The sequence below is a fragment of the Mauremys mutica genome, chromosome 1 (genome assembly GCF_020497125.1).
Source record: "Mauremys mutica isolate MM-2020 ecotype Southern chromosome 1, ASM2049712v1, whole genome shotgun sequence".
In the NCBI taxonomy this organism is placed as follows: domain Eukaryota; kingdom Metazoa; phylum Chordata; order Testudines; family Geoemydidae; genus Mauremys; species Mauremys mutica.
The window spans coordinates 73,815,686-73,839,872 of record NC_059072.1 but is presented as its reverse complement, the minus strand read 5'-3'; the positions used below and the strand labels follow the sequence as shown (position 1 = coordinate 73,839,872).

General features: G+C 40.2%; 1 protein-coding gene across 1 annotated transcript in view; it reads right to left on the bottom strand.

The window, feature by feature from the left end:
* Positions 1-24,187, bottom strand: part of PTPRQ (protein tyrosine phosphatase receptor type Q) — a 207,876-nt gene that overhangs the window by 161,932 nt on the left and 21,757 nt on the right. Inside the window, exons 7-17 of the mRNA XM_045002531.1 lie at positions 21,680-21,866; positions 21,255-21,539; positions 19,554-19,838; positions 17,645-17,914; positions 14,423-14,683; positions 8,960-9,090; positions 8,630-8,759; positions 6,480-6,630; positions 5,717-5,823; positions 5,032-5,129; positions 1,187-1,352 (exon numbers count right to left, since the gene is read on the bottom strand). Of these exons, the coding sequence (XP_044858466.1) occupies positions 1,187-1,352; positions 5,032-5,129; positions 5,717-5,823; positions 6,480-6,630; positions 8,630-8,759; positions 8,960-9,090; positions 14,423-14,683; positions 17,645-17,914; positions 19,554-19,838; positions 21,255-21,539; positions 21,680-21,866 (2,071 nt within the window). The remainder of the gene's footprint in view (positions 1-1,186; positions 1,353-5,031; positions 5,130-5,716; positions 5,824-6,479; positions 6,631-8,629; positions 8,760-8,959; positions 9,091-14,422; positions 14,684-17,644; positions 17,915-19,553; positions 19,839-21,254; positions 21,540-21,679; positions 21,867-24,187) is intronic.

Sequence of the window (24,187 nt, the reverse complement as noted above, 5' to 3'; positions counted from 1 at the left end):
AAATGACATTAATTTTTAATTAATAACCAATAATTAATAGTGTTTTCTTTAACATATGTGACCTTTTACAATTTGAAGTAAAATGTTTCTCAGGTTTCCCTAAAGGTGCACATTACAGAAATGTTCATTAAGCTTGCATGCAGACTCCTGAAATCTTGTTAACTAATGAAACATTTTCCTGTGAAAATTGGCAGGGCTTACTATTAAGAGCAAGGAAACGCCTATTCACAGTTAAATCTTTGCCCAGACACATATTGGATTTACCCTCGATACTCATGAGAATATTTGGCCAAAGATGGACTTCTCAAATAGGGGAAGATGCTTACTCCCTCTGCCTGGGATGCATTTTGCATCAATAAGAATCTGCAGGTCTGGGGCTGGCTATCCTGTGAGTAACTGGCTGAGTAGGTTCACTGTGCTTGCAGAACAAGCTCACTAAATCACTCAAAGGTTAAGGAGTTTGGGACCAAAAAAACCACAGGAAACCACAAAATAAGAGGAGGGAAGGGCTGAGAGGTATGTGTATGAGTTTGGTGGTTGATTTATTTTTTCCAGAATCTGACATAAATCTATTTCTCCATGACTCCTCCCCAAACATCCCCGACTCTTTCCATGCTATTCTCTGGTAGCACTACTGCCAATGCAATGGAACTTCTTCAACTTGGTGTTTACTTTTTGTATCTGCTGAGCATTTGGAGCACAATTTGTCTACTCTGTCATGCTTTCTAGCACAGTCAAGCACAAGAGTATCTTCTCAGGAGTATGCTGCAGCCTCTGTACAAGAGCAATCCTCCAGTTTAGTATCTCTATTTTGCAGGAATTTTAAGAAATGCTGAAACACTTGAAAGTAAAGTGTAAGATCATATTAAAAGCATTAGGATCTGTTCTTGGAACACTCTGTGGAGATGGCACAGCTAGAGCTGGAAGTTTGTTGCTTCATGTAGCTACATCTCTTCCTTTTATGCTGTATCTGTAATTGAACCCAGATCTCTTGAGTTTTAACCCAGTGTACTAGACATAAGACCTTCCTCTGGATTACCAGCGCAACTAGGAGCTGAATGTAGCCCAAAGCCTTCACTTTACCTGCACTATTCTTTTGTAACCACATATATTCATTATAACTAGCCTATTTATTTTGCCACTTTAAAAGAAACCAACTTAGAAAAACTATAAGGTGTTTTCTCACTTGTGGTGACTTTTTTCTCCACAGCCATGCTGGAATCCAAGCCTTTAACTGTCTTTAATTGAAACAAGTAGTCCATTCCAGGGATCAGATTTTTCACTACAGCTCTGCTGCCATAAACAGTTGTTGTACGTAGCGTTTCACTGTTCATTATCAAACAATAGGAAAGCTACAGAAGAAAAATACATTTTAATATCAAACTCTTTCACCTCACAGTAGTAATGTTCAGGGATGCCAGCTAATTGCTCATAGCGAAAATGTATTATAATAGCCAGATATTGCAAAGACAGAAAATCTTTCAGAAATTAATACTAAAGTTCACAAGTTTTGTAACACTTTCCACAAAAATCTGTAATAAATTAGGGTAATTAAAAGAGGCAGCCTGGACTAGTGGACCCAGCACCCTGCTGGGAGTCAGGAGCCCTGGATTCTAGTCCCAGCTCAGCCACTGACCTACTCTGCTTCACTGGGCACTTACCTCACTTCTCTGTGCTTTTAGTTCCCCTCTCGCTCTTGTCACTTTAGTTTGTAAGTGCTTCAGGGCAGGACTGTCTATCAGTGTGTGTTTATACAGTGCCTAGCACAATGGGTACGTCTACATGGCACACAAAGTCCTAGCTCTGACTCAGGTTTGAGCCCAAGCCCCTTTTCCACCCACCCACAAATCAGTCTGACTTGAGTCAGCAAGGAGTCAGAATCCAGGTCCAAGGACCCTGCTACAGGGGCAGGTCAGAGCTCAAATTCCACCGTGACTCAGGTCCAAGCCCTGTCATCTTGCAATGTGGACACAGGTCAAGCTGCAGACCTGAATCAGAAGGTCTGCATAGTTCAGTATGGAGGCGTTAGCACAGCTGTGAGACCCAAGACCAGCAATTGTAAACCTAGATTTACAATGTAGTAAGGAGACCCAAGCATGGGCTTAGAAACACTGAGTCCACAAGCCCAGGGCTTAGTGTGCAGCGTAGATATCCCCTATGAGGTCCTAATCTCAGCTGAGACCTCTAAGGGTATGTAAGAACTGCAGTGTAAGCCCAGAGTTAGTGGGACTCGAGTCCGCTGACCCATGTTAGACGCTCAAGTCCAGGATTTCCCATGTTGTATTTTAATCCTAGGATAAGAATTTTCTGACCTCCAGCCCAGCAGGATCCTGGGACCTTTGGTCCGAATACTGGGTTAGTGTAGATGCAAGAGGGTTAGCTTTGAGCCTGGGCTCAAGCACGGGCTGACACTGCAGTGTAGACGTATCCTAAGAGCAATCTTAATACAAATAATAATAATAAAAGACTTTAAAGTACATCCTCTGCCCCATTTTAATCTGCATTTGAAGCAGTAAAAATACTTGTGTGGGGAAGCTGAAGTCAACAGAAAACAAGTTATTTTCATCATTATAAAACTAAGGCTTCTCTCCAGTTAACCTCCCTCCATCACTCTATATTTAAAGAAGGAAATATCTAAGATCCAGACCCCTATCCATTCCAAATGGGGCCAACACAGAGTTTTATTAGGAAGGGGGGGGCAGGATTTGTCCAGATCACCGCCATCTGCAGAAGCAGCAGAGAGAAATTGGCCCTCATACACCACAGATCCACAGATCTCTGCACAAATTTAGGAAGAGTTGCTGAAACCCAGGGCTATTTGCATTGAGGTCCTATGCGTCTGCACCATCTCCAGAGCCACCTGCCCCCCTCCAGTAGTAGAGCAGCTTCACAAACTCTAAATTCACTATTTAACAAAAGAGAAGAAATGAAAACCCTGTTTTATAGCAGTATTTCCAAAGGGCGGGGTGTCCCCCCCACATGCAAGGACTGGCTCATAGGGTGGGGTGGTGCTGGGAGATGTACAAATTAAGAGAGGCAGGCCTTTAATAACATGTGGTGGGTTTCAGGGGGGCCATGAATGAGTTCATTTTACTGAAGTGGGACTCAGCATTCATAAGTTTGGGGACCATTGCCTTATATGCTGGAGTGGCAAATTCTGTTATCTTCAAAGAGTTTATTAAACAGCTGTGGAAGGAATTTGAAATGTCTTAACCTTTCTACTTCTCTTTCCATTTTATTTTCATGTTTCTTACTAATTTATTGGTATTTATACTACAGCAGTGCACACAAGCCCCTGTCAGGATTGGGGACCTGTCATGTATAGGCACCAAATAAGATGAGGTCCCTGCCCCAAAGTGCTTTCTGGTTATCTGTAACATTACAGAATAATTCCCTTAAACAAACAGTTTAATTTAAATTTATGAAACTACAGTATATTATTTTATCATAGGGGTAGTGGCAGCAGTGTAGAGTGATGTAGTTGACTCAGTGGCTGGCATGACTTTAGGAGATTCATTTCCCAGGCAGATGAAGCTCAGTAATGGCTGACAGGTGCGGTACTTGTGCTCTAAAGGAAAGTAACAGTACTCTCTAATAGCAAACCCCGGCTAGCTGAGTCACAGAGCAGTATTGACCCCAGTTTTGAAGGAGACCACCTACCAGCCATTTGGATTAGAGTGACAATGTAAAGAATAAGAACTACCTAATGAGTAAAAGAGCAGGCCAGGAATTAATGACTAGGATCAGGCATATAGGTTTATTTTGAGCTGGGGCCAAGTACTTCAGAGCTCTTGGTGTGCCTGGACCAAAAGAAAAAAATCATATAATATTCTTTAAAACTGGGATTTTCAAAGGAGCCTAAGGGAATTAGACACCCAACTCCATTCATCGGTATGCTTCAGCAGCTCTATCCTACTCCAAAGCCGCATAACTGCTTTCTATCACCACAGAGGGATAGTACCATTGCACTGGATCATACCAACAAATGGGATTTGGTCACAATACTCCCACAGGCTTCTTTGAAAACCCCAATGTAAATTCCTAGGCAGTTTCAAGGTCTATGAGACCAGTCCTGCCCTAGTCCCTTCCATGGGCATTGAAAGCCCTGAATACAATGAAACTCTGCAGCACAGGAGAGCAAGTGTTAAGAAGTACATGAAGGAAGTCTGAAAACACATGTGCTACAGAGCTGTGCTCTATAAGAGCCCCTTATGCTTTAGCATGCATGGTTTTTGAGAGGCAAGAGCTGGGCCAGGGGAAAGGAAAGGTAGACCCACAACTGTACAGATCCACCAGCTGCTTCCCCCCAGTACAGGTGGGCTCGGGGGTGAAGAGAAGTATCACAGGAGCGAGAGAGACCTGAAAGCACAGTAGTACAGCCAGGGAGGGGATTCCATCCCCTCAAACCCTTGTGTATCTCCCCAGCACAGTGCCTGTTTCTTTGGGCTTAACTCCAAGGAGAATGTTGTTTACTCATGTGAATTACAGAGAGTGGCAAAATACTATATAATATATATTATATAGATATATAGATATATATGAAACAAGAAGAAAGCACATTTTAAGTATTATCTTCACTCTACAAACTACTATACATGTCACGGAAAGATGGTGAGCTGGGATGATTAATTTTAAATGATTAGTAAAATGATCCCAATTATGCGGGTACACTTTGCTAAGTAACCAGTCTACTGAAGTCTTTCTCATTAAAGTTTTACACAAGCTCATTTATTCAGGAAAAACATTGTCTAACATGGCTGCCTCCTCTATGATTAGTCAAACAATACTGTGTCTCAGTAAATCAGATTGATGGTGAACATTGTAATCCAAAAAACTGCTATAATAAGAAAACTCAGATTATAGGACATCAATGTCACAGGTCAAACCTGAAACCTTAGTGCAAATATAGAGAAAATTACAATTTCTAATATCAGAGGGCACAAACTTCTATTTTTAGAAAAACTTCTATTTTTATAAGAACTGAAAAGGATTTAAAAGGCAGCATTAGTTTTTACACATTATTTATCTCACCTGAAACATTTCAAAGCCTCCTCTTGGCAGTTTCCAAGACAAATATACGGTATTCTCTTCTTGTCCAAAAACCTGTAAATCTGAGGGTGGATCAGGATCTGAGGCAAAGATAGACAGAGATACATAATATAATATCAGAATATTCTAGACAAGTTTAAAGGAGAATGAGTTTTATAGACATTTTTTAAAGAAATATTTTACATTTCATACTAAATATGAAAATAAAGTTTACATTTCATAGCTTAGAAGAATGAAGGATAGACTGTATTCATTCCTACATGTTAACAATATATAATGTTGTTGCTTGAGGTACAGTGTTATAAAATAACTAGGAAATTAGAAAAAAAAATTGGTTTAGGGAGATGAAAGTATTGCAAAATTCTGTAGAAAAAGCAATTTTATTTACATTATTTTATTCTAATTATTCACACCATTTATCTAACTACATGTAGTTTCCCTTAATAACATAGAAGCAAATTATTTGTTGCTCAATATTTTTATTTATTTCATGTTTACAGATCTTTAGGTTGAAAAGGTAAGAATGTTATACATGTATATGAATTTAATCATAACATTTTTAAGATTCCTGGATTAAATAAAAATATGTTTCAACCAAGACTCTAAAAAAAGAACAGCCCTTACTATCTGCAGCCCTGACAAGTTAAATAAATAAGCATGAACTTACAGGTACTAATCTTGAGGGTGGTAGGATGGCTTTTCTTTAATCCATTGGTAGTCAAAATACTAATTAAGAAGTCAGTCCCCGGAGAAAGACTGTCAAATCTGAACATTCTACATATTTAAGAAAAACATGGTTATATTTTTAAGAATTTGAAAAACAAATATATATTACTGTACATCATTCACAGATTAATTAATATTACATGGACCTAATGCAAAAGTTATATGCATATGTTGCCAGCAATTGAGATCGCTTTTATATGATGCAAGTTAAATTCCTTACAGGAATCATGTTCAGATCCTGCAGTCACTCTATATGCAACATTCAGGTAGCATTAATTCATTTCAGACAGAGATGGATCTGAAATGATAAATTTTGGGCCAGATTATGACATGACCATAGGCTGGTGGGTGGCTGTTCAGACCCAGGGTTTTACTTTGGGCTTATCTAGGTATAAAGCCCATTAGATTTGTTTATTTCTTTAAAAAAAAAAGTAATTCATAAAAGAGGAAGAGGAAGATATTTGTTGATCAAGATTAGGATTTTTTTTCTGTACGTAAGCACACATTAACATTAGTGTGCAGGGTTGGACTAGATGACCTCTTGAGGTCCCTTCCAGCCCTACATTTCTATATTCTATGATTTTTAAATTTACCTGTCAAACAATGGATATTAAATATAAATAATAATTCAGCAGAGTCTCTTTAAATATGCAATGTGACATCTGGTTATATATTGATTGTGCAGTAAAATATCATCCTCGTACCTTACACTGGAAGATAATATTTCCTCTTTGCAGAAGCTTTTGCTGATAATTGAAATAATGTATCCATCAAATATATTTTGTGCTGATGGCCAGTTAACAGTTATTGATTCTGAGTCTTTACTGTGATTCATATATTTAACCAGGCTTGGAACTGTGTCAACAAAGAAATCAATGTTTAAACAGCCTATTCTATCATAGGGCTAACAGCACCAATTACCCCCAGCCCAAAAAAACCCCATCACACCTAGAAAAGTTTGTATAGACCCTAAAATATACTTATCACAGGGACACACGGTGTCATACATACAGGGCTTGATTCTCCACTGTATCAGACCTCTGAGCAAAACTAATAGGGAACTGGTCACAGCTCCCTGATTTACAGCCACATGGCCCCCGTACAAATTAAAGCTGCAGGAGGGGCAGCTTTAATTTACATCACTGACACAAGGTCCCTCGAGGACTTCACAGTAGTGGAGAATTGGCATGCTCCCTCTGTCTCCACTCTCAGGAGTAGCAGGAAGGATAGAAAAAGAGACATACAGGCCAGGAACAGAAGTGGAAGGGGTCAGGAGGTGGGGTTGTGAATAGGAACAGAGGGGGAAGAGTGGTGGATAAGAGGAGAGGAGTACAGGACAAGAGCCAGCTTGGGCTGGACAAGAGCAGAGGGGCAGAGAGCACAGTAGGGTCAATAACCACTAGAGCACACTCCCTTCTAGAACCTGGAACTGAACCCAGGTAAGTCTCTATATTCCTTGATTCAGCCCCACATGTTATGAGATGGTCTTTAGTTATCTTACCACAAAAATACACCTTTTTTTGTATCCTTACAGCCACAGCTGAGTCACCCCTACTAGCCAACCAATCCCTGGAGGAAGAAGCAGCAGTACAGTGATGAGCTCTAAACTGCAAAATCATTAACTGGGGATGGTACTAGATATTGGCAGTATAATCACTTGATGGTGATATTTGAACACAGTACCATTGGCAGTGTCTTCAGAGAAGCTGCCTAAGTACGTTATGAATGCAAATGGGTGATGGAGTAAGGGGAGTAGGGTGACCAGATGTCCCGGTTTATAGGGACAGTCACGATTTTGGGGTCTTTTTCTTATATAGGCTCCTATTACCCCCCATCCCCTGTCCCGATTTTTCACACTTGCTGTCTGGTCACCCTAAAGGGGAGAGAGAACCTTCTGAAACTGAAAGAGTCCTGTGGATTGAAAATAATTCCAGAAGGAGAGAAAGTTGCAAACAAACCTGGGTTCAAGTGATAAAGGGCCTTAACTGAGAGCAGGAGGTAGCTATAAGGAAACAGAATCTAGCTGTGTAACAGAAAGAAAAAAATCATGGCAGCAGAGAGATAGACAGCAGAAAGTGTGATTAAAATCAAAGGGCCATGACATAAGATTTATGAAGCTGAGGTGGGAAATATATATGCTTCTGAGAACTAGAGTGCCTGACTGAAAGGAAGACCAACCTACTCTGGTGGAAACTAACCAGATATGGATAGCACCGAAGAATACTGACATGATTGGAAAAGAAAGGAAAACAGAAAACACAACTGATGTAAAGTCCAATGAGACTTCAATATTGCAGAAAAGAGAAAAACATTACATAGATATTTCATAAGCCAAAACTGAAGGTGGAGAAAAAAATATATAGATCTACTAATTCATTCAGGTATAAATGGACGCAACTCCAAAGGGATGCCAATGGGAATTGCACCCATGTACAGGAATCAGTTGGGTCCACAATACACAAAGTTACCCAAATTCAACAACTGAGCAAGCAGGACTAGAGATTAAAGAGAGAAATTCTAAGGCAAATTATTTTGCTTGCTTTCTCTAATGACTAGCAACACTTGCCAAGCACTGTGCAATATCAGTAACGAGAGTGGACATCTGGCAACATAATTCTTAAGATAACATTAGCAGGACTATGGCACAGTATAACCATACCCAAATATGCTTTTCAGAGCAGGGAAACAGCCAAAGAAAAGAGCCAAGAAGATAACAATGAAGGAAAACTTGGAAGAAATTATGAAGATGGTTGAATTAACTACCTAAGACAAAAAAGTTTCAAGCAACTGCAGGAGAATACAAGTAATATTGGTAGAGGCAAACGTATACTGAATTATAACAGTAAGGTCTCACCTGTCTCTATTTCTTTTATTACAAGAAGGCTGTCTTTGAAACCTTCTTTTTCTGTTCGAATTGTAAAGTTGTACAGCATTCCAGGAATAAGATTGGAAAACAATGCCATTTCTTGCATGACTTTTTGGACCTACAAATCAAACGTTATAGCTTATGTATTTCTTCGGAACTGCTTCAAGTTTTTTTAAGTAATAGTAAATTGTTTATTTGAAGCATGTCTGTGTTTTGAATGGGTTAATATCTGTTAGCATCAGATACAATTTATTATACTAAAAGCGGTGCAACAGTAACTTTCTTGACTATACACAATTAATGTTCTTAAAAACATACCATGATAGTGCCTCCACAATTTGTACATGTGACTTCATACAGCTGAAAATTTCCATCAGCACGATCCCAAACAATTTGTATTGAAGTATCTGTAACTTTACCTTCATGTACATTTAGTGGAGCTGCCAGACCTAAAAAAAACCAAACCACATAAAACATTTAAATGCAATGATGGGCCCTTATCCATCAGTTCTGCATGCATAAATGCCATTGAACTCAATGGGATACATGCAAGTGAAGGACAGCAGGATGAGACCGTATACTGTGAGTATTTTCAGATCCCCATAGAGACCAGTAAAAGTCTGGAACAGAAACAGATGGCAGGATAGGATCCAAGCTCACATAAGGCCTCAACTGGAGTATTATGTCCAGTTCTGGGCACCACATTTCTGGAAAGACATGGCCAAACTGAACAAAGTCCAGAGAACAACAACAAATATGTCTTTCAGTCTCCTTTTATAAGACAGGTTTTCCATTCCTCGGAAACCTGACTAGAAAACATGACTTATGAGGGAAGATTGAAAAACTGGGTTTGTTTAGTCTGGAGAAGAGAAGACTAAGGGGGGACATGATCATAGAATCATAGACTGTAAGGTCATAAGGGACCATTATGATCATCTAGTCTGCCCTCCTGCACAATTCAGACAACAGAATCTCACCCACCCACTCCTGTATCAAACCTGTGTCTAAACCATGATTTGAGGACTTCAATGGCTCAAAGACTTCAAGGTGCAGAGAATCCTCCAGCAAGTGACCTGTGCTCCACACTGCAGAGGAAGGCAAAAAAAACCCAGGGCTTCTGCCAATCTGCCCTGGAGGAAAATTCCTTCCCGACCCCAAACATGGCAATCAGCTAAACTTTGAGCATGTGGGCAAGACTCACCAGCCAGACACCCATGAAAGAATTCTCTGTAGTAATTCAGATCCCACCCCATCTAACATCCCATCACAAGCCATTGGGCATATATACCGCTAGTAGTCAAAAATGAATTAATTGCCAAAATTAGGCTATCCCATTATACCATACGCTCCCTAAACTTATCAAGCTTAGTCTTGAAGCCAGATATGTCTTTTGCCCCCACTACTCGCCTTGGAAGTCTGTTCCAGAACTCCACTCCTCTAATGGTTAGAACCCTTCGTCTAATTTCAAGTCTAAACTTCCTAGTGTCCAGTTTATATCCATTTGTTCTTGTGTTCACACTGGAACTAAGCTTAGGGCAGGTCTACACTACGGGGGAAAATCGATATAAGATACGCAACTTCAGCTAGGTGAATAACGTAGCTGAAGTCGAAGTATCTTATATCGAATTACTTACCATCCTCACGGCGCGGGATTGACGTCCGTGGCTCACCATGTCGACTCCGCTACCGCCATTCGCGTTGGTGGAGTTACGGAGTCAACATGAGCGCGTTCGGGGATCGATATATCGCGTCTAGATGAGACGCGATATATCTATCCCCGAGAAATCGATTGCTACCCGCTGATACGGCGGGTAGTGAAGACGTACCCTTAAATAATTCCTCTCCCTCCCTGATATTTATCCCTCTGATATATTTATAAAGAGCAATCATATCTCCCCATAGCCTTCTTTTGGTTAGGCTAAACAAGCCAAGCTCTTTCAGTCTCCTTTTATAAGACAGGTTTTCCATTCCTCGGATCATCCTAATAGCCCTTCTCTGTACCTGTTCCAGTTTGAATTCATCCTTCTTCTGGGAAACACAAACCAACCCAAACCACCACAACAAACCCCCAACAAGCACCAAGACACTGCTTGAAAACTGCACACTCCCTTCAGTAGCCTGTGTGTTCCTCTGCCTGCCTCTCTTAATCTTCCCCCAAACTTCCCTATTTACAACTCTGTTTGCTGGCTCCTGTGCTTCCAGTCCTACACTTCTATGATTCTATAGCAAACACACACAGAAGCAAAAATTCGAAAAAAGAAAAATAGGGAAAGAATGTGAGCTAATATTCGTCAAAATTCAAAGAAAAATCAGTTGCTACTGATGAATTTGCCTATCTGAAAACCATATTGGATCTGATTATGCATTTCCCTCTTGTGGCAGAGCTGGCATTTCTGGGCAGGCTAGTAAAAACTTTTTTGCAATCCACTCCCCCAAAATGTAACTAATACCTCTCCACTAGTATCACATCACCATGCCCAAGGCTAACCTAAATATTGTGGAATGGGTTAGCAAGATGATACTATGGGCTACACCAAGCTTAACTAACTCATTTCCTATAAAAAGATGTGTATGAATGGGTAAGAGTGCTCTTTAGGTCTCTGTCTCCTGTTGCAAAGGTGGAACTAAGCTTGCTTTTCCATTCAACCCCAGCAATCAGCTTATCTCGTTTATATTTGTTTACATGTCAATGCCATTTTTGCAATGAAAAGTAATAGAACCTTTGTTTTAATTAAAAGTTTATACAGTAACTCCTTGCTTAATGTTGTAGTTATGTTCCTGAAAAATGCAACTTTAAGTGAAACGATGTTAAGTGAATCCAATTTCCCCATAAGAATTAATGTAATTAGGGGGGTTAGGTTCCAGGGAAATTTTTTTCACCAGACAAAAGACTATATATATATAAACACACACACACACACTATAAGTTTTAAACAAACAATTTAATACTGGTACACAGTGATGATGATTGGTTGAGGTGGTGAAGTCAGAGGGTGGGATATTTCCCAGGGAATGCCTTGCTGATAAATGATGAACTAGCACTGGGCTGAGCCCTCAAGTGTTAACTCATTTTTGTTAATGTAACCTCACACTCTACAAGGCAGCACAAATCGAGGGAGGGGAGACAGCATGGCAGACGGAGATAGAGACACACACTGTGTGTGTGAGACAGAGATACGCATTGCTTCTTTAAGTACGCTGACCCCACTCTAAGTACACTGCCTTTTTAAGCAGATCAGCAAGCTGAGATGGCAGCTGCTGCCAGGAAGCTCCCTCAGTCCTGAGCCCTGTCGTGTCTCTCTCCTGCACTATGGAAGATGGGGTAAGCAGGGTACAGGAGCAGGGGGGAGGGGGACACCCTGACATTAACCCCCTTCTTCCCCCGCCCCCACACAGCAAGCAGGAGGCTCCGGGGAGAAATTCCAAGGCAGAGGGCAGAAGCAGCACATGGCAGTGGAGGGAGGGACAGCTGAACTGCCGGCAATTGACAGCCTGCCTGGCGGCTGCCACACAAGAAACTTAGGGGAACGGGGAGCTGATGGGGGAACTGATGGGGGGCTGCTGGTCCACCCTGGTTCAAAGCCCCCACCAGCTAGCTGCAATGGGATGCTCTTCCTGCAAGCAGTGGACAAAGCAGGCAGCTACCAAAAGATGTTATAAGGGAGCATTGCGCAACTTTAAATGAGCATGTTCCCTAATTGATCAGCAACATAACAACGAAACAACATTAACTGTGATGACTTTAAGTGAGGAGTTACTGTATTTTTCTAATATTTTTCATTAAATTTGTGGGGCTCAAAGGCCAACTCAGCTGGAGAGAGAAGTGCAGGATCAAGACCTCAGATACACAAGCTCCCATGGCTTGTGTGTCAAAAAGCATAGCCCTTCAAATTCTAACACAAAATTCTATGCACATGCTAAAACCTTCTACTTGACATGTTTTCATTTTGACATAGAACACAAAAATGGTCCCACACATGAGATCTCTAAAGGTTCTGCAAAGTTAAAACAGTAGGTATGACGTCAAGAAATGTGTGTGGATTACATATGCTCCACTGGAAAAATAATATCACTACAGACAACTGGCAGTAAGTTGACAGCAATACATGCTTCATTAAAAGCATAAATATTTCACTAGATCAGTAAGCATACATGGGCCTCTGAACATGGTGGGGCTATGTGGCCCTCATCTCAGACTATGTTAAGGGTTAACCATATATTTCCATATATCATTACCTTAATACAGAGGTTGTTATGTGTGTTGGAGTTCAGCATCACGTATGCAGTACATTGTCCCCAAAATAGTATCCCTTATTTTTTGATTATATCTCTTCAGTGATTGTGTTTCTAGCCACACTTGCTTCTATTTACAACAAAACATGTTTTTCCTCAAAAACAAATGGTAAAACTTCCACAGCTCATTTCTGTAATAAATATTTGCAGATCGCTTTAGGGCCATGTGGAAAGAGCTCCGTTCTCACTGGTTAATCATGGAGTTAATAAAAAGCATTGGGGGCAGGGTGGTATTATGGTAACACTAAATGAGTGTAATATTTGTTTAAAACCATTAAGTGTCTGTCTGAGTAGCCAAATTTTTACAAGGGAAGGATGAACAAGGAGCCAAAGTATCTGTGGCATGCAATGGCCAGTTCTCTGCCTTGCAGTAGGGGTGGAAAAGGGTGTAGAAGGCTCCTCAGAGTAATAAACTGAAGAAGCCTCTGTGACTTCATATCCTTGAGAGGTGAGGTTTTTTTCCTTCTGCCTCCAACTATCTGCCCAATACCCAGCCGACTTACTCAGGCTGGACTCTGCCATGAGAATTTGGCCCAAAGTCAATTCATATTTTAAAGTCTGGGTCCTGGGAGGGGATGAGTAGAACTGGTTTAAAAAATGGTAAAGATGTTTAATAGAAAATTCAGAAATCATTTTTATCCTGTAGGTTTTTAAAAGGAACATTTTTTTCATTCATTCAAAATTTTCTGCAATGATTTTTATCCAGTTTTCAGTCACAAAAATTTTCTGTTTTGAATATTTTCATATTTTTGTGAGGTTCCCCTGTCTCTCTTTTCCTCTCTTTTTTCCTTCTACCATTTTGCCACTGAAAAATAGTATATGATGTAGGGGGTTGAAAAATGGAAACAATTAAAAGCAGAAAAATGAAAAAACAAAACATTTTTGGGTTTTGGAGTTTCATTGGGGGAAAAAATGGAAAATTTCAAAACAACAAAAAAATTTCACCATAAAAATTATTTTTAGAAAAAGCATATTTGTAGTGGGGGGGGGGGAAGTCATTCCAAGAATTCCAACCAGCTTTAGTGGTGAGTGTCTCCTATGAAGTGGTTAGCTTAATTCTCATTGACGTTAGCACCTTGCAGCATTGATATGTAAACACTATTACACATCCCCTACCATACCTTGAGATGCATCCGTAAGCACAGACCTAATGATATCAGGACACAGAAAAAACTCTGTTGATATTCATCTGATTGACTAAATAGGAATGGTCAAAACGTCAATATCTTATTTTTCCCACAAGGCCAACAACAAATTTAATATTGTTTTAATTCTTGAGTTACATGCTAATTATTAGTAGAGATATGGTACAAAAAAGCATCTAAATGAGTACAAAGACTTAAAATATCACCAAAGCTAATGTATAGTTATAGCATTCTTTATAAAACATCTAGTGGTATCTATACCGAGTAGAGGAGCTCTTGGCCTTCAAAAGAGATTTAAAGTTGTAATTTAGGATCATACACTACTGAAATTTAAATTACTTACATGTTTTTACACCAGGTACGTGATATACGGAGCTTAACATGTTTCCACTTACTGTAGAAACATAGAAATCATATTCTGTGCCTGGGATCAAGTTTTCAATTGTTACTTTATTATCATTCTTTAAAGCCAGCATAGCATTAGGTCCTCCTTTGCTTGTAACATATATACCATCAAATACTCCAACATCAGGCATTTGAAGAAATAAAACCACAGAATTACTAGAAATGTCATAAGGGACAATAATCTGAACTGGTTTGGGCTCTGGAACAAGAAAAAATAGAGCAAATGTTAGATCAGTTAACAAAAAGCTGAATGAAAATACAGTAACTCCTTGCTTAAAGTTGTAGTTATGTTCCTGAAAAATGCGACTTTAAGCAAAACGAAGTTAAGTGAATCCAGTTTCCCCATAACGATTAACGTAAATGGGGGGGTTAGGTTCCAGGGAAATATATGCGCCATAGATACTCGATCATAAGCCAGTTCGTTTATAAGCCGACTGCAAGATGGATAAGTAAAAATGGAAAATTTTTATGACCCATTCATAAGCCGACCCTATAATTCAGGGGTCGGCAAACTTTGGCTCCCAGGCCATCAGGATAAGCCACTGGTGGGCTGAGACAGTTTGTTTACCTCGAGCGTTTGCAGGCACGGAGGTAAACCTAAGTAAACAAAGTGTCCCAGCCCGCCAGCGGCTTACCCTGACGGTCCGAGACATCAACTGGTGTGGAAATTTTGCGTGGGTGGCCGGGATCAAGGAGAGAGAAGCTGGGAGTCAGTCATAAGCCAACCCCCTTCTCTGATGCTTCCCTTTTTTACTAAAAAAATTCAGCTTATGAATGAGTATTATATATATAGATACACACACACACAGTATAAGTTTTAAACAAACTATTTAATACTGTACATAGCAATGATGATTGTGAAGCTTAGTTGAGGAGGTGAAGTCAGAGGGTTGAAGAGGGTGGGATATTTCCCAGGGAATGCCCTACTGATAAATGATGAACTATCACTGGGCTGAGCCCTCAAGGGTTAGCTCATTTTTGTTAATGTAGCCTCACACTCTACAAGGCAGCACAAATCGAGGGAGGGGAGACTGCATGGCAGACGGAGATAGAGACACACACCGTGTGTGTGAAAGAGAGATACTCATTGCTTCTTTAAGTACGCTGACTCCACTCTAAGTACACTGCCTTTTTAAGTAGATCAGCAAGCCGGGAGGGCAGCTGCTGCCAGGAAGCTCCCTCAGTCCTGAGCCCTGTCGTGTGTCTCCCTTGCACTATGGAAGATGGGGTAAGCGGGGTGCAGGACAGGGGCGGCTCTAGGTATTTTGCCGCCCCAAGCACGGCAGGCAGGCTGCCTTCGGCGGCTTGCCTGCGGGAGGTCCCCGGTCCCGTGGATTCGGCGGCACGCCTGTGGGAGGTCCACTGAAGCCGCGGGACCAGCGGACCCTTCGCAGGCATGCCGCCGAAGGCAACCTGCCTGCCGCCCTCGCGGCGACCGGCAGAGCGCCCCCCATGGCTTGCCGCCCCAGGCACGCGCTTGGCGTGCCGGTGCCTGGAGCCGCCCCTGGTGCAGGAGCAGGGGGGAGGTGGACACCCTGACATTAGCCCCCTTCTTCCCCCGTCCCTGCACAGCAAGCAGGAGGCTCCGGGGAGCAACTCCAAGGCAGAGGGCAAGAGCAGCACATGGCAGTGGGGGGGAGGGACAGCTGAACTGCCGGCAATTGACAGCCTGCTGGGCGGCTGCCGCACAGGGAACTTAGGGGAGCAGGGAGCTGATGGGGGGCTGCCGGTCCACCCTGGTTCCAAGCCCCCACCAGCTAGCTCCAACGGGCTGCTCTTTCTGCAAGCAGTGGACAAAGCAGGCAACTGCCAAAAAACGTTATAAGGGAGCACTGCACAACTTTAAACAAGCATGTTTTCTAATTGATCAGCAACATAACAACGAAACATTAACCAGGACGACTTTAAGTGAGGAGTTACTGTAATACAATAAATCTGAAGTAGGTTTTCTGAGAAATATGTTCATATGGCATAAAGTAATAGCTATCATAATAAGATACAGTATCACTGAGAAATAAATAAACAACAACGAGCTCTCATATAGCATTTTTCATCACTGGATCTCAAAACACTTTATAAAGGAGGTCAATCACAACAGTTTAGTCTACAGAAGATGTCATATTAATTTCCTTTTAATTCATAATTCCAGTAAGCAGAAAGTACCAGTATTTGAAACAAATTTAGAGAAATGAACTTATGGATTGTAAAATAAAGAGAGTAAATTCAGTCACAGAAGAAGTGCCAAGTAAGCCTACATTTGACTGGTAAGCGATCTTTATATCTTAGCATTCTTGCTCCACAGCTGGGGCTAGCAGCTGTGAAAAGTACGTTCTGTAATTTCCTGGCCTCTTAACTGGAATGAGGTATTGGACACCATGCTATGCCCAAAAAGTGACAAAATCTACCAAAAAATACTGTAATCAGTTATATTTAGTGTGATGTTGTCATTTTTCAGCTGTCTATATTATACAGCCCTATCCCCCTACACAAACACACACATATTAAGTGTGAACCTTCCACATTCCTTACATACTTGCTAAAAATCTATATTGTACCAGGACCTTCTCTATCTCCCAGGAGACTAAGTATAACAGAGGAGATCCTTAGATAAACAATGTGCAGTTTTTACCTCTAATAAATTATGTGCACCATATTTCTACTTATTAGCCTTTAATTCTTTTCCCTTATCCATTTACATCTCTGTCAACATACTCTTGCTGTAGCAGCCTACATAACTCCTGGCATTTTACTTGGATTAACAGCCTTTCCAATAACAGACCAATATACAGATTATCTAAACCGAACCATTCTTGTATTCAGTCACCCCATTTCAAATCCACAACACACCCAATCTCTTTTCACAGTGGGAGTAAAATGTCCTACCTGGTCCCCATCTCTCTCACACAACTGCATTCAGTGCTGCCATTGCACATCTAAACATGGTAATGATATAATGATGTACCATTCGCATTGACTTGCGCTATGTAATTCTGATGCTCTTAACTTAAAGACTGTGCCTCTTACAGTTTACGTAATGTGTTAAATCTCTCAATTTAGGCCCAGGATTGCCAGGCAAGACTACCCAATCTGCCAAATCATTTATGCTAAACAACAATAATAATAATAAAAAAATGTTAATCTTTATAAAATTTTGTCTTACTTAGGGTACATTGAATAGTCTTCAATTCACTCATATTTCCATTATTCACAGTTGCCACTGCTATTTCATAAGTCATGCCAGGAACTAGATGATTAATCTTAAATCTATCTGTGGTGTTTACTAAAAACTTTACAGTTTCATCCACATCTGTAGTAGGTTTCACTTGAATGTAGGATCCAAGGCCCTCTTGTGGTACCTTCCAGTGAAGAATTACACTGTCTTCTTGCACATCCTCGGGATGAATAACAACATTGCTAGGTGGACTGACAGCTTAAATAAAGATGAAAAGTTACAGTGTATAAATACAGGTCAAAAATATTGTCAATTTAGTAACCCTTCCTAATGCAATCCTTTGATTTTATGTTTTCTTTTGTGATACTTGGATAAGACACATACATAACCATAGCAAGAGAAACCTCTAAATGTGTACAGTGCTTTAATCAAAAGAGAGGTTATATCAGATTGTACACTCACCTTCTGTAGTTAATGATTTTTAAATTGCATTCTTTCACATAAACTGCAGTTTATTGTATTTCTCTGCGGTTTTATATTGCAGGATGGGGTGGGCAGGTGGAAACATTAAGGACAAGGCTTGAGGAAGTGGGAAAGATGGGAAGGGGAAGTTGCGCTATCCAGAATGTGTGAAAGGGTGAACAATACTGTGCTCTTTGTTTCTGTGCTGTTGAGTCTCCACATAAAATATAGAAAATGGATGGTTTAATGGTGACTGGTATCTGAAAAGGTATTATTTATTAATAGTATTTTATTAAAATTGCTCCAGTCATCCTTTGTGGCCACCTTTACTCACAATCATTAGTCCCCTATTCTGCAAGTAGTCCCTTCCAGTCCAGTGGAAATAGTCACAGAGTAAAGCACTAAACACTGTGAATGAGGGTATCAAAATCTGACCATTAGTATAATCATTGATCTATCTTCATGAAAGTCAAATGAGATATTTCTGGGGGGATGGGAATTCCCCCTCAGCTGGGACCCTGTTCTGTTCTCCATACTCTCTCCCCTCTCCTGCTCCTACAGGAACCCCAGGTCTCCCTCGATCCAGGAGTCTCCCCCTCTCTTACCAACAGAGCACATAAGCCAGTGCTGCCAGGAATCAAGTTCTCAGCAGACTCTCCGGCACTGCGCCGAACAGACTCCCAATATGCCAGGATGCAACAACATTTGACCTGACCATCCCTCTGTCTTGACAGAGGGGTGACCTAGCCAAATTTGAGTGGCATTGTGATCCTGTGCACCAGGTCACAGTGGCACTCACTGAAATTTGGCTCTCCAGCCCCTCCAAGGACTGTCTGGGTCAAATTTCAACTGCACTGCAACCGCACAGCCAGAGAATAGAATCATAGAAGTGACGTCATAGAGTGACATTCTGGACTGCTTCAGAAGTAGCTGTCCTGATTTAGTAAGGGATCGCTGCTTAAAAGTGGTTGAGTCATGGCCCCCTTGTTCCACAGCCTATGGAACTTTGAGCAAGTGTCAAGTGCAAATTGCAAAAAACCCTCCTAATTGGTGCACTGCTCAGCTCACATTTAATTTACCACATTTGCTTAAACTTCACATTCATCATGTTTTTATGTTTGAAGCTACACTGGGGTACATGGGGATTTAGCCATTTTATTATCATTAAATATATGAGCTGTGTAAATATATATATATAATCCATTATTAAATTTATTTAGCTTTATTAACACTAGCCACTGGGAAAAAAAGATGATAGATACACTCCCCATCTGGAAAATTAATGAATGATAGAGGCAATTTAGAGAAAGAGAATTTGCCTGGCTTGCCTCCAAACATGTACCAGTAAATCACTACTTATATAGTACCTATTAACAGTAACTTTGTGCTTTCTATTTTCAATTTAAATGGAAAAGATCTATATATATGTAATTACCTGTTGTAATTAATATAGGCTTCTCACTGCAGCTTAGAGATCCCTTTTCTGCTACACTCTGTAAATATATCTTGTACTGATGATACGGCTTGATGTTTCTAATTACCGTTGAAGTGGTGCTTTTCTGAACTGGTAATTTCTCCGATGTGTTCACTTCAGTGTCCAAAATAGTGACAAGATAGTGATGAAAAGATGCATTGGAGGAGTTCTGTGGAGGGTCCCACTGTAAATAGATTTCTGTTGATGATATATGTGTAGCCTCTAAACTGTGAGAATGTAATGGCCCTGATGACAAAATTAAAAAAGGAAAATAAGAAAATAGCTTCTGGCAATGTTTTAGTTATTATTTATTAAAGATATAACCAGATAGGCAGGGGTGGGAAGTGGGTGGAGTCCCACCACCTCAAATGCACAAGTCAGCAAACCTGAGCCAGTACAGAGGAGGGAATAAAATCCACTAGGTATAGGACTGGTACACCTTACTTCCCTATGGAGCAATATGGTTCGTGCTCTGCTCCTAGGGAAATGCAACCATGCCCTACTCCTTATTCATGATGGTTTGCCAGATGCTAATCCAGCCCATAGCATCCTTGTTTAATCTCTACAGATCCTAACATCACAGAGATAGGAACTTGAAGGATTTCCCCCTGCAATCAGTTTTCAAAGATCAGACCAAAAGTCTTTCAGTTTGGAATAATCCCAGATGATATGCAGTTGATTCCCTATATAACAGCATCCTCTCCTTCTAGCAGCTTAATTATCTCCGTTGTTTCATATACCCAATTTTTACACCTAAAATATTTATATCTTTAAAAAACCATTTGAACAAAAAATATAAATATAAATTCATACTTTTTTGTCTATACTACTTTAAAAAGAAGGTACAAAATGATTGGATTCAGACAGAAATTAAGTTGTAAAATATGTTCCTCTACTACTTGTATCATTCTTTGGCAGACTGAGTGGTTTTGAAGTTTTGTTTGGGTCTCTGAAGTAATTTATTCTTAATGAGATTTCTCTTTGACTCACCTTTGATTTAAAGGAATTAATCACCTTTATCCAGTGTTTGCTAGTGTTCACTGGGTGTGTTCAGTTAGATTTTGGTACAACAGTAGATAACTGAGTTATACATTTGTCTCTATTCCCTTTAGCTTTCTCCATTGGGTCAAAAATAACTATAGTGTATTTCAAACTGTGAAATTTGTCTTTACCTTCGCTACATAGATATGGATATAGCGATATTTAGAAAAGAAGTCTTTTCCTTGAGAATTAGAACCTGTGCAATTTTATTAAATCATGGTGGTTAAATGGGTGCCTTTTCACCTTTACTGACAGCCTGGCCCCTACCCTTTTGACCTCAATGGAAGTTCTAGGTGCAGAATGATGACGGGATTGAGGTTTTGAAATATTTTTTAAAATCAGAAGTTAAATCCCTGACCTTACAGCTAGTCACATTTTAGCCTGTTTTCTACTTAAGCCCTATGTAAACTCCTCAATCCTTTAAATAGTGCAATTTAGCTATGGATTAAGATCAAGATTTTGAACACTCTAAAATCTGGCAGTGTTCATATCCAAGATTTCAGTTCAGCCCATCTCTAATTTTAGCATGTCCATGAACACAAAACATAGTGTCTTAAAAGAAAAAAATATGAAAAAGTGAATGATTGAGTGGTTATTATTCCTGTATATTTTGTAACTTACTTGTCTCTACCATCAGAACTGGACTTAAGTTAGTTTGTGCCCCTCTGGGGCTCCTTGCTGATAGTAAAACCCTATAAAGGCGACCAGGAGACAATTGCACAATTGTTGTGTGTGTTGTATTTAGAGGCAAGCGCTCAAAGTGTTGTTCTGAATCATCCAAATAGTATTTAATTATAAGTTCAAATCCTGATTTAAGCCAGTCATTCAAATCACTCCAGACAAACACAGCTTCAGTTGTTTTGATGTCTTGCACGTTAAACACAAAGTTTTCTGGTACAGAAGGTACTGAAAAAGAACACCAAAAATTTAGAATAACTGGTAAATATAAAGGCTGATTTTTCTAAAAGTAACATCATTAATGTAGTTTTATGGGGGGGAAAAAACACCTTCAGATAAATGTAAAAGACTGAAAGAAATATAATTACATTCATATTCGCAAATATATGGCAAAGATATATAGCAGAAAAATCCTGTGAAGAAATAGTTTGGACCAGTTGGATTTTGCTGAAAAGCATAGCAGTCAGTTTCATTCTCTAGTATCAAGGACAAGGACGAGATCTCAGCTTTTCTGAGATAAGGAGATCCATCTGTCCACAAAAAGTGACCTTCTTCCTGCAATAAACAAAAAAACAGGAAATATTTTTTAAAGTTACGCCGCTGAATTATTACCATTCATCTTTTCTACAATATAGCTGACGTATCTTGAACAGTTGTTATTTACATCTTGCACTTATTTGCACAAATTATTTATGTGGGACATTTTGAATTATTAAACTATATAACCCTAACTATGGTGCTGCCACCACTCCACCATAACTATGATGGAAAACATCTTGCTAGAAATTATATGTTATGATAAAAGCTACATGAGGCTAATGCAGAGGGATCAATAATTTTAAAAAATCCTCTAATAATCCTAGTAATATTTATGAAGCAACTTAAAAAGTGTTGTATAGCACAGTAAAAAAATTAATGGTGATCACCTGCTCATAGTTAGTTTTGCTGATAAGTTGCATCTCATTCCTGGAAATGATGCTGGGTAGTCAATCATTTGAACAAATTCAGGAAAAAAAATTTATCCTGCAGGCTTGCCTACTGTAAACAAGACTTTGAGGACATTTAAAGCAAATGAAATTGTTTTTCTGGGGCCAATAATGTTCTCAGTTCATATCACAACATGATACTGTTGTTTTCATTGCAATGCTCAATGTTTCCATTTTGCCATGGTTTAAAGCAGGAGTCAGCAACCTCTGGCAAGCGGCTCTCCAGGGTAAGCACCCTGGCGGGCCGGGCCAGTTTGTTTACCTGCTGTGTCCGCAGGTTCAGTGGATCACGGCTCCCACTGGCCGCGGTTCGCTGCTCCAGGCCAATGGAGGCTGCGGGAAGTGGCGCGGGCAGAGGGATGTGCTGGCCATGGCTTCCCACCGCCCCCATTGGCCTGGAACGGTGAACCGCAGCCAGTGAGAGCCACAATTGGCCGAACCTGCGGACGCGGCAGGTAAACAAACTAGCCCGGCCCTCCAGGGTGCTTACCCTGGTGAGCCACGTGTCAGAGGTTGCCGACTCCTGGTTTAAAGGGTTAGAGGAAGATTTTCAAAAGTACATATGACAGAGCTAAAGCTCAATGACTTGTGCCTTCGAAAATTTCCCCCATAATGTTAAAATACAACAACTGAAATTAACACATCAAGTAAAAACACATGGGAAACTTTACATGGAAACCTATACCTGATTTTCATCTTATTCTAGTGAAAGCTGTGATGTAAACAAAGATGAGTTCAGGTTGTTTTGGCTGAGGACCTATATGCAGGGTTTGAAGTATGTGATATATTAAAAATGGATATAGCTTGTTACCGGTGTCCCCATACAAATTGGTTCAGCCTCTAGTAAAAAACTCCCTATATCTAATAAGCATCCAAAGATTGGATTTTGATAGCTTGTAATATATAATTATAGTTTACTCACATTAACGATTCTGGGTGGGTCCAGGGGCCATGTAACAGCCAGGGCTGGCTCTAGTTTTTTTGCCGCCCCAAGCAAAAAAACCAAAAAACAAAAAACAAAAAACAAAAAAAACCCAAAAACTTCCAATACCAAATTGTCAAAGCAAAAAAAAAACCCTCCAAAGCCACCCCTGGAACTATGCCACCCCAAGCACGTGCTTGGTTTGCTGGTGCCTATAGCTGGCCCTGGTAACAGCATCTTGGACTAAGTTGGGGCAGCCACACTATGCACTGTGGTTTCACCCTGAACATGTCTCCAACACTGGGGCTTGTAAGCGGAACTTCAGAAGACAGCCAACGAGCCTGGGATTGTCTTCTGAGGTTCTTATATCAGGGGAATTGTCCTCCAGCCAGAATCAGGGCTTTCAGAGCCTCTTTATCTGGCATACACGAGCTAGAGCGGGGGAGAAAATCTCACCTTAAGTGCCTCAATCTTAATTCTGTATTACAGCTACTTCTAAGGTATCTATTGCCATGATATCCTGCCATCATCCAGTACACTCACTGATGTCTGTAAAGTTTTAAATGCAGCTCAATGTCAGGAAAGGACTACCGAAAATGAAAAGCAAAAAGCAAACAGAAAGAAAAAATAATAATTGCTAATAGTATAGCCAACTCTTGTGATTTTATTGCAAGTCTCCCAATAAGTGGCATTTTTCTTAAAGCTTCTGGAATCCTCTGATTAAGTGAGAATCTCAGCTTTGATTTTTTTAAACAGGTTTCTAGCCTTTAGGGTTTTAGAGAAAAAATGGAAAATGTATCCTAAAGGTGCAAAAACCAAGAGGCAAATAAAAAGAATCCAAAATGGTTTTTTTTTCCATCTTTTTATTTTAGGGGGACTAACTCATGATTTTTAAACATTTGAGGTTGGCAATACTGTAAATACAAAAATCAACTTTTTCTAAATTAACCAGAGTTCATATGACAAAC